Source organism: Pteropus alecto, unplaced genomic scaffold (assembly GCF_000325575.1).
Source record: "Pteropus alecto unplaced genomic scaffold, ASM32557v1 scaffold321, whole genome shotgun sequence".
Lineage (NCBI taxonomy): Eukaryota > Metazoa > Chordata > Mammalia > Chiroptera > Pteropodidae > Pteropus > Pteropus alecto.
The window spans coordinates 198,942-210,717 of NW_006431044.1; the positions used below are offsets into that span (position 1 = coordinate 198,942).

Sequence of the window (11,776 nt, forward strand, 5' to 3'; positions counted from 1 at the left end):
GCGGCCCCGGCATCCAGATCCCGACACAGCGCTCTGGAGCCTCCGGCCAGGTGAGCCGATCCCGGGAGAAGCCCAAACGCCGGCGGGAGCGGGCGCCGGAAGTCTCGCCCCCACCTGCAGAGCCGAGGAAACGCCTCCCTCCCGGCTTCCGTCGTCTCAGCGGGGTGTCCCCCGCCTAAGAGGCCAGAAGGGGTGTCCCTCCTGACGCCGGCAAAAGTACAAGATCTACCGCGAGGGTTGCTGGGATACGACGCGTTTCTGTCCAAGAGACATTGGGATAGTGACCCCAGAAAGCTAGGTGGGGAATGGGGGATGGCGATGGCTAGCCCTATCTTCCTTTGATGTACATAGTGCACTTTAGGTTACATGGAAATTTGCTTTTTTAGATATGATTTGTTTTTAATAAATGCAGACGGTCCTGACAAAGTTAAGTCAGACACAGACTTTTCTCAACAGCCCGTAAAATAATGGCTTTCACCGATGATCATCAACCAGTTACTTCAACCTAGTGACATCAACGACGGCCGGCAGAATAAATAAAGGTCCTTTGGGGAAAAGTGATAGTCACTGAAAAAAACTAGTACCAGTTGGACCCACTATGCAACCTCGATGTCACCAAACAGAGGCACTGATAGGAACAGGTGTTCATGATGCAATCAGAAATGTCAGCCCTACTCGAGCAGCAGTGTGGCTAGAGTCACTCTCGATATGAGCAGGTGCCTCTGGCTCTAAATAGACGTTTGTCGCAAGCAATGGAAAACATGTTAAGGTCGTTAAAGACATGCGATTATAGGTGATTCTCGGAGGCATTGCAGGTTCGGTTCCTGACCAAGAGCAATATAGCGAATATCGCAAAAAACCAGTTACACGCATTTGTGGCTTGCCCACCGCATGTAACAGTTAAGTTTACGCTATACTCTTCTGGAGTCTATTGGGTGTGCAATACCATTGTGTCTAAAACAACCATGCGTAACCGTCATTCAAAAATGTTGCTAAAAAAGGTTAACCATCATCTCAGCTTTGTGAGTTGTCTTCTGTTTGCTGATGGCGGGTTTTGCCTCTGTGTTGAAGAAAATGCAATACCTGTGAAGCTCAATATAGGGAATCTCAACAAAGCCAGGTATGTCTTATTAGAGAATCTGGGACATTAAACCAGAAAAATGACCTAGTTACGCCATCATACATATGACAAACAAGATGGTAGGACAAACCTCTGAAAGATAAAAACTATGATGCATAATATAAAAATAAAATGAAAGTGTAGTTAACTTTTACCTTACACATCAATTTGAATAATAGATTTTTTTAGGAGTTGTTTTTTTTTTTTTGTTCTATACCCCAACATTATTGAAGTATAATAGATAGTTAGTTGCTCATACTTACATTGTATAATTCAATGAGGGTTTTTAAAATGATAGTCGGCATACAATAATATATTTGTTTCAGTTGTACAAAAAAGTCAATTTTTGAAAAAGCAGAAAAATTGAATTCTGACTGCCATTGGTGTTTTGAATGTGTGGAAATGCCATTGGTATGAGCACGATGAAATAGAACTTGTGCTTTAGTCATATTTGAAGATTTATAGGTAGCATGATGTCTGGCACTGCCAGTGCTACAAGATTAGGAACATATTTATGAATTATATTTGGGTTGATACTGACCTTTGACCTTTGCATAGTAGAGAATCATTTTTAAATCCCATGAAAGAGTATAACTAACAAGAAATGATGGGTATGTGTACATGTAAACAATATTAAGTCAGTGGTCATCCTGTGAGAAGCTATCTCCTACTTAACATTTAAAAGCAAATTTGTCATTGAAATACAAACAAAATTTGAAAAACTTTAGAACTAAGAAATGTTACAGGAGAGTTGGAAAAATCTAAGTAAGCCCTCACCCAAAATGACCACGGTCACTTCTAAATAAAAGTGGAAAATATCTCCAGTACCCTGCAACTGGCACAATGGTCACATGAGTGGTCTGGCACTCTGGGCAATCTCCCGGCGTGGGGACAGGGCAGCGGCATTTTCTTCCCCATGGAACATATTCCCAATGTGTCCTAATTGATTTCTCCCCGCCCGTCAATGTGTGCTCCTGAAACCCTCAGGCTCCACATGCTTGTCATTCATCGGTGCTGATGCTTTTGTATTTCTACAGCACCTCTCACTTCATTTTTTACTATAATGGAGACTATTTCCTTTGTGACTCATCAGCTACCCCTTCAATAAAGGCTTTGAGCAAGGCTGCCTGAGGACACATTTTCTTTTTTTTTAATTTTTTTAATTGAAGAAATGATTTCAATTTTTTCCCCGTCTTCCTACCCCCACCCCCGTCCCTTCTGGTAACCACTACTCTATTATGCATATCCATGGGTCTCTGTTTCTCCTGTTCATTTATTGCTTTTAGGTTTATATCCCTCGTATAAGTGATATCATGTGATTTTCAACGTTTTCTGTCTGGCTTATTTTGCTTAGCATGATTATTTCAAGGTCCATCCATGTCGCAAATGGCGGTATTTCACCTCTTCTTATGGCTGAGTAATATTCCATTGTATGTATGTACCACAGCTTCTTTAGCCAATCATCCCTCGCAGGACACTTCCGTCACTTACATGTACTGGCCACTGTGAATAATGCCTCTATAAACGTCAGTGTGTAAATATATTTTTGAACATGGGTTTTCAAGGCTTTGGGATAAATGCCCAGTAGAGGGATCGCTGGATCATATGGCAGATCAATTCTTAGTTTTTTGAGGAACCTCCATACTGTTTTCCATAGGTGTTATACCAATTTGCAGTCCCACCAGCAATGTATGAGGATTCCTATTTCTCCGCGTCCTCTCCAACATTTGTTATTACTTGCCCTGTTGATCAAGCCATTCTAACAGGTGCCAGATGGTATCCCATTTTGGTTATGATGTGCATTTTCCTAATAGCTAGCAATGTTGCATATCTTTTCATATATTTGTTGGCCATTTGTATATCCTCTAGGGAGAAGTGTCTGTTCAGGTCCTCTGCCCATTTTTTGATTGGATCACTTTTCGTTGTTCTTTTGGACACATTTCTTTATTCTCTGATGTATAACAAAGACCTAGATGAGCCTCTGAAGCAGATGACTTGTGTAGTAAACGATGGTCGAAGCCATGACACGTGCCGCTGTCACTTTCCTTCCACTCCATCTTCCTGCTCTCGCCTTACTCTCTCACCTCATTATTTTGTCTTCATTAACATCTTTCTGCGGTGTGCACACACCATAACTGTTTGCCAGAAATAATCTCCAGTCCCCATGCAGAAACTGTCATTGCAATTACAGGTGACACGATCCTCATTTCCCAGCGAGGAGGGGTGATCTTAGAATCCAAAACTTTTATCTCAGGTTCAGATGACTGCTTTTCACACCTTCCGGATATGCATTGTTTTGGAAGAAATAGACCACATCACAGAAAGTTCAGTAACAATGCTCTTCTGGGTTTGGGACCTCAGAGGAATGGAGGGTGGGGAATGATCATGATAACAATTTCAACAATGGAAACAGCAGCAACAGCAGCAGCTGAGCCTCTCTGGTCTGGGCTGGCCACCTCTCCTGGATTGAAAGCTCCACACGCCATGGTAAGGGGATTGTCCCCAGCTATGGGGCTAGATTCCTACATTTCAATCCAGCCTCTGGCACAAGCTTGTGTGTGAATATGGGCAACCCACTCACTCCACCGTTCTTATCTTTCATTTCCTCACAATATAGTACCAATTCCCAGGGTGCTGGGAAAACTAGAGAAAATACTGAGAAAGAAAACACTGGAATCCTGGCAACAGCAAGTACTCAGTTTTGTTTCTTTTACTAATCCTCATAGAGTGTCACATTTAGCCAGCTAAGATTCTGGGAGCTCTAGGGAGTCACCCTGAAACCTCAGTGCCCATTAGCAGGTGGGCCAGTGGGTTCTTAGAAGCCCCATGACTTTCTCAAAGGGACTCAAGAACAGATGGGCATGTGCGCATTGGGGGAAGTGAGGGGTGTGGGTAGCCTGGGAATGTCACTGCAAGCAGAGGCTTGAGTTGCCCAAACCCAGGTAGGCCACAGGTACAGCTGCCTAACAGTGGATGGGCACCTTAGCTCTTCACCTCCTCCAACAGCTCAGGGAGAAAGGTACACGTTATATCCATTTCACACACAGAAAAAACTTAGGCCCAGACTGCGGGTAGGGGTAATGCCTGTGAGTCCCAACAATATTCGGGGATCTGGGATTCAAGCACAGGCCATCTGACCCAAGGCATGGGGAGTCTGATCATTGCCCTCTATTTCCCTTTCCACCTAACTTTGGGACTCAAAAAACTCTGTGCCCATTTTGATGCCATCTGGTCCCCCTGAGAGTCTACTCCAAGCCAAGGACCACCATGACAGGAGACCAGAAAAAGTGGAGAACATTACAGATCAAGGGTTTACTGTATTACGAAATGTCTAAACTTCTGAAAGTGGTGGAGAATGTTAATAGTGCAAATTAAAATAAAAGTGTGTGTTCTATAGGTCCATTTCATTGTACATATCATTAAAAACTGAAAAAAAAAAACCCAGAACTTAATATCCTAATATTAAAAACAACTATTTTACAAAGCAAACACACACACACACACACACACACACACACACTGAATGAAACTCTACATGCAGTTTTGTTTCACTTTTCACTTTCCTATTAAAGAAAATAGCCAAAATTCATAGATGATTAGACAGAACATATGGTCTAACATTTTAGCAAAGATAGAGAGAGAGCAAATCCACATACAAAAAAATGCTCACTATAAATCCTCAGGGAAATACAATTAAAACAGTGAGATAGCACGACAAACTTATTCACCTACCCTGCAATTCAAACTTTGCATCATGAGAATTATTAACAAAAGATAAGTGAAAAACATATCTAAATAAAGAATTATACAGAAATGTTTCTACTAAATTTATTTTCAAGTCACAATTAGAAAGATGCCAAGGTCCATAAACAACTGAATGGGTAAACAAATGGTATATTCAAAGATAAGAGCATTTCTCAGAAGAAAAAAAATGAGGTGCTCATATATCATTGATGACTCTAAGTATTTATGAAACATAAAAGGATAAAAAATACTGATTCCCATCATAAAAATTCTAGAAAATACAAAGTTATCTACATTAAAATGGAAAGTAAATCAATGATTCCTTGGAGAGATTATAAAAGGACATGAAGTAAATATATAGTGAAAGATATGGTCAGTATTATGACTACGGTGATGGTTTGGGTGTCATACATGTGTGAAAACTCACCAAATACTATACTTTAAATATGTTGTCTATTATATGTAGATTATGCCTTACTAAAGCTTTTAAATAATGGTTCTATATTTTAATCTGTATGTCCAACCCTTTTCAAAAAATAGGTTCGGCAACACTATATTCAATCTACCTTTTCATGTTCTCTGCGGGTCAGTCTTTCCTCAGCGACAGCAAATGTGGCAAACAATGGGGGACTTTCGTCCAAATTAACAGGAATGCTGGCTGGGTCACAAAAGCCACATCCTTTGGCTATACATACCCTTGTTCTCAGATCCTTGTTTTCCTGCTTAGGTAGCAACGGCCCTGCGGTGAACCTCTCAGAGCCTACAGAAATCCACAAAGCCTTTGGATTACTTTCCATGACACTAACTTCCAGTACAGAAGATAAATATGCCCCGAGGTCCTCAGACTTCTGTACACAATGATCCTGCAGTCTTTGCCACAGGAATATTTGTGGACGCGCTTTTAGACAAGGCACATTCCACATAATTGGCTGTGGTCTGGTCTCCTCCAATTCCTATTAAGCCAGTGTTCCTGTAGCAGTCATGGATTCCTCTGACGCCTATGGTCTTACAACCAGGGACCATCAACCACTGAATTGTGCACATCGGGGAACACGGCTCTTTGAAAGAGATTCCCAGAGCACTGACATCCCTTGTGAACAAGGAAGAAATTCATGCGGCTCCCAGAAGCCCTTGAAGTTGTCACATCTGTCCCCCTCCTCGGGGTAATCTCTGAGTCACCTAAAACTATAGCATCCAGGCTTCTGTGAGGACTAGATAAAACTATGAAGACCAGAAAACCCTGCAGTCTTTCCTAGGAGGTGGGGCAGCTAAACAAGTTTGGCAAAAACTGATGAGCTAATTTCTGCTGTCATACTCTCCCCTTGAGGCACAGAAAGTTTGAGAGCCTCGTAAAAGTTGTTCACCTCTTCATACTTGTACAACACAAACTGTTTATAAACTACCCCACACAGTAAATACAATGCCCAAGATTGAAGAGAACTTAAATAATAAAGTCTTCATTGTTTACCAACCAAAGCGACATGGGCCTGATAATTGTTGTGTTCGTGACTTGGAAACTCAAAAATGTCATCACAAGTACCTAGGAAAACCATGTCCCTGAGAAATGCAGTCCTCTGCACCTGCCAGTTGAACTCATATGATGTTCTCTGCAGCCAACACTGGGTCAGGTCCATGCTCCAACTAGTCAGAGTGAAGGGATTGCAGCTCCCCTAAAAATTAAGGCTACTTCTCATGTCCTCTACCATATGAGAGAAGTTAGCTTCCCCGAGCACATTAGGATGGTGATTGATGCGAACTGTGAGGACCTGTTAGATGGGAGAGGGGAAATAGCTATGGCCACAGAACCCGACAGTGACATAAATCTGACAAAAGACTGGGCAGATTAGAAAGTGCAACATAGTCAGGTTTCCCACATCACTAAAACTTATGGGGACTCTCCTGACTGTTGGGGTTTGAATGTGAGATTCAATTCGGACACATGGCACCTCAGTTTCCTCCAGTGTTGTTAACACTGATCAAAGAAATTGTACATTTCCTAAACATCTAAGGCCTACCTCCAGTGTGAACTCTCATGTGCTGAAAAAGGTTAGATTTCCGGCTAAAAGACTTCCCACATTCGCTGCACTCATAAGGCCTTTCTCCTGTGTGAACTCTCTGATGATAAACAAGGGCAGAGACAGAAGTAAAAGATTTTGCACATTCACTGCACTCGTAATGCTTTTCTCCTGTGTGAACTCTCTGATGATTATGGAGGGTGGAACGAGAAGTAAAAGATTTCCCACATTCGCTACACTCATAAGGCCTTTCTCCTGTGTGAACCCTCCGGTGAATGGTGAGGTGAATTCTTTGCGTAAAGGATTTCTCACATTCACTGCACTGATGGGGCTTTTCTCCAGTGTGAACTCTCCAGTGTTTAATGAGTATCGAACTATTTGTAAACGATTTCTCACACTCACTGCACTTATAAGGCCTTTCTCCTGTGTGAACTCTCTGATGATAACCAAGGGCAGAGACAGAAGTAAAAGATTTTGCACACTCACTACACTCATAAGGTTTTTCTCCAGTGTGAACTCGCTGATGTTCTTTCAACTGGGAACTATACCTAAAAGATTTCCCACATTCACTGCAGTCAAAAGGCCGTTCTCCTTTGTGAACTCTCTGATGACAACGAAGAGCAGAGCTTGAGGTAAAGGACTTCTTGCATTCACTGCACTCATAAGGCCTTTCTCCGACATGAACATTTTGATGATAACGAAGGGCAGAGCCATAGGTAAAAGATTTCCCACATTCAGCGCATTTATAAGGCCTTTCTCCTGTGTGAACTCTCTGGTGTATATTGAGGTGATATCTTTGGGTAAAGGATTTCCCACAATCACTGCATTCATAAGGCCTTTCTCCTGTGTGAACTCTACGGTGTCGAATGAGTATTGGTCTTCGGGTAAAGGATTTTCCACACTCACCGCACTCAAAAGGTTTTTCTCCCGAGTGAACTCTCCGATGATAACCGAGGGCAGAACCCGAGGTAAAAGATTTCCCACATTCACTACATTCAAAAGGTCTTTCTCCAGTGTGACCTCTCTGGTGCTGAGAGAGGTAAGATTTGTGCCTAAAGGATTTCCCACATTCACTGCACTTGTAAGGCCTTTCTCCTGTGTGAACTCTTCGGTGTATAACGAGATGATTTCTTTGGGTAAAAGATTTCCCGCAATCACTACACTCATAAGGCCTTTCTCCCGTGTGAACTCTCTGATGATAACGGAGGCCAGAGCTAGAGGTAAAAGACTTCCCACATTCACTACATTTATAAGGCTTTTCTCCATTGTGAACTCTCTGATGATAACGGAGGGCAGAGCTAGAAGTAAAAGATTTTCCACATTCATTACACTCATAAGGCCGTTCTCCTGTGTGAACCCGCTCGTGTTCAGTGAAGTCGGATTTTCGTCTAAAGAATTTCCCACATTCAGTGCACTCATACTTCATTTTTTCAGTACAGACTGTCTGTTGCTGAATAAGCACAGAGCTACTGCTAAAAGATTGTGCACATTCACGGCACACATAACAATTTTCTCCCGTGTGACTTCTCTGAGGATAAATGAGGACAAATTTTTGGTTAAAGGATTTTCCACATTTGCCACACTTGTGGTGCCTTGCCCCAGTATGAATTCTTCGATGTTGACTGAAGATTGAGCTTCCCCTAAAGGATTTTCCACAGTCGTCACACACATGAAGTCTGTCATCAGTGTGGATTCTTTGGTGAACAACAAATGAGGATTTGTTCTTGAATGTTTTCCCACATTCGTGGCACACAAAACACTGGCTTTCAGTGTGGATACCTGGGTCCTGAACGAATATGTGTTTGGGGCTGAAAACTCTCTTGCATTCTTCCCAAGTGTTGTGACTTTTTATACTTTGGAAAGTCACCTCACACTCGGAGATTTTGTTTGGCCGCTCTGTGGTGTGACTGTCTTGTTGTTGGAGAGGTCCGGCAGGGGTCAGGAAGTTCTTCCCAACCTCGCTGCAGACTGAGGGCTTCCCAGACACATGGAAATTGCAGCTCATCACAAATGAGGTTCTGTCCACACTGCTTACGAAGGGTTTTCCCCTCAAAGGCTGCTCCTGGTGCTGCTGACAATTCGCACTGAAATAAAATTGTTTCTCACACGCCCCACACCTCAACAGTTTCTGGCTGTGCTGTGTTCCCTGGTGCTCGGGCAAGTGAAAAATGTCTCTTAAGACTGGACCACACATTTCACAGGGGTGGGTCCTCTGGGACGATGAAGGTTCCTTCGGAGTCCCGCCATGTGATGCTCCTACAGAAATGCTCGGTTCAATGGACGCCTCCACATCCTCTGCTCCACAGCAGCAACCTGAACGCAAAGAAATGCTGGTGAAGTACACGCTGACTTTATTGGAAAGGGACAACTCAACAACAAATGTGCAACTGAAAACCGAAACAGAGCAGAGGTAACTATGCTTATGTCAGACTAAATAAGACTTTGGGTCAAAAACTATCGCTAGAGACAAAAAAACATTATTAGGTAATGACAGAGCAGCTAATTCATTGAGAGGATGTAACAATTATAAGTACATATGAACCAAATATCGAGCTACTAAATATATCAAGGAAGTACTATCAGATCTGAAGGCAGAAATAGACAGCAATGCAGGAATAACGGGAGACTTCAATACCCCACTTTCAGCAATGGATTCTCCAAAACTATCAATCAGAGAACACTGCACTTGAACTGCATTTAAGAATAAATGGACCTGACGTATATATGCAGAAGGTGTCATCCAACTGCAGCACAATACACATTCTTCTCAAGTGCACATGGAACATATGATAAAATAGATCATGTGTTAGGTCACGAAACAAGTCTTAACAAACTTAAGAAGATGAAGTCATATCAAGCATCTTTTGCAAACACAATGGTAGGAAACTAGAAGTCATTCAGAGGAGGAAAGCTGGAAAAATCACAAACATGAGAAACTGAAACAACACATTCCTGAACAATCAATAGGTCAAAGAAGTCAAAAAGTATATTCAAAGATATGAAAATGAAAAAAAACCACCCCTTTGAATGAAGGAAAAACTGTAAGAGGAAGGTCTACAGTGATAAATGCCTACATTAAAAAAGATCTCAAAAAATCTCCCTTTATACTTCAAGATATAAGAAAAATTAAGGCAAAAGATACCTGTCGGTAGCAAAACAAAAATCAGAGCATAAATATGTGAAAGAGAAACTAAAAAATAGAAAAGATCAATGAAATTGTGTTTATTTTTTGAAAAGATAAAAAATGAACAAACCTTTAGCTAGACTCATAAGAGAAAATACTCAAAATCAGAAGTGAAAAAGGAGACATCACAACTGATATCAGAGTAATACAATCGATCAGAAGAGACTTCTATGAACAATTAAATTCCAGCAAATTGAATAATTAAAAGAAATGGATAAATTCCTAGAAATATATAAACTTTTAAAACTGAATCATGAATGAACAGAAAATTTGAAGAGACTTATAACTGGTAAGGATATCGAATCAGTAATCAAAATCCCCCAACAGAGAAAAACCCAGGAACAGAGAGAATCCCTGCAAATTCTACCACATATTTAAAGAGGTAACATCAAACCTCAAAATTTTCCCAAAAGATGAAGAAGCGACACTTTCAAATTCATTTTATGAGGACAGCATTATTCTGATATCAAAGCCATATCAGAAAAATAAGAGAGAAGAAACTTACAGGCCAATATCCCTGTTGAACACAGATGTAAAAATCCTCGACGAAATTCCTGTACACCAAAAGCGACAGCACATTCAAAGGATCATACACTGCAAGTAAATAGGATTTATCCCAGGAATGATGGTAAAACGTGTGCAAATAAATGAATGTGATACAGCACATTAACAGAACGAAGGATCAAAATCATATGACCATATCAACAGATGCAGAAAAACCATTTAAAAAAAAAAATTAAGTATTCTTGCATGATAAAATCCTTCCACATATTAGGTATAGAAGGAATGAAACTCAGCATATCTGACAAACCCAAAGCTAACAACATACTCAATGAGCAAAACATAAAAGCTTCTCCTCACATCAGGAACAAGACAAGCATGCCCATTCTCTCCACTTTTATTCATCATAGTGCTATAAGTCCTGGCCAGAGTAATTAAGGAAAACAAGAAATAAAGAGGATCCAAGTCAGAATGGAAGAAGTAAAACTGTCTGTTTCCAGATGACATCATCTTACATATAGAAAACACTAAAGACTCCACTAAAACACTGTCAGAACTAATCAATAAATTCAATAGTTGCAGGAATTAAAAAAATCAAGATACAACTCAGTTGTGTCTATATACAGTAATAATAAAGTATCTAAAATGAAAATAAGGAAATAAACCCATTTGTATCATCATCGAAAAGTCTACTCAGGAATAAATTTAACCTAGGAGGTGAAAGATCTGTATTCTGAAAATGATAAACTGTGAGGGGAGAAATTGAAGAAAGCACAAATAAATGGAAAGATATCAAGTGTTCCTGGATTGGAAGTATTAATATTGTTACAATATCCATTTTACCCAGAATGACATCTGAAATCTATGCAACTCATATCAAAATTCCTAGGACACTTTTCACAAATATAGAAAAATCAAATCTAAAATTTGCATAGAACCACACAGACACAAAATCAATAGCCAAAGCAATCTTGCAAAAAAAGAACAAAGCTGGAGGCATTCTACTTCCTGATTACAAAATATTACAAAGCTGTAAGCAGTCAAACACTGTGGTATTGGCATCAACATAAGACTCAGGGAACAGAAGAGAGCACACAGATTGATTAGGGCCCTGAAAAAACGAAACGGGGAAACGGTAGTCTCTTCATTGTATAGTGTTGGGAAAACTGGATATTTATGGGCCAAATAAAGTGAAACTGGACCCCTATCTTA

General features: G+C 40.7%; 1 protein-coding gene across 1 annotated transcript; it reads right to left on the bottom strand.

Annotated features, from left to right (window-relative positions):
• Window positions 1–4,923: 4,923 nt before the first annotated feature.
• On the bottom strand, window positions 4,924–9,560 carry LOC102877871 (putative uncharacterized zinc finger protein 814). The gene has a single exon (XM_006905522.3). It carries the CDS (start codon window positions 9,071–9,073, stop codon window positions 6,869–6,871), a length of 2,205 nt encoding a protein of 734 aa, XP_006905584.3. The 5' UTR covers window positions 9,074–9,560; the 3' UTR covers window positions 4,924–6,868.
• Between the last annotated feature and the right edge of the window lie 2,216 nt (window positions 9,561–11,776).

What these genes read in the sequence shown, in the direction of transcription:
- LOC102877871 (XM_006905522.3), bottom strand. Translation starts at nt 9,073, where the DNA reads ATGTGTGGTCCAGTCTTAAGAGACATTTTTCACTTGCCCGAGCACCAG.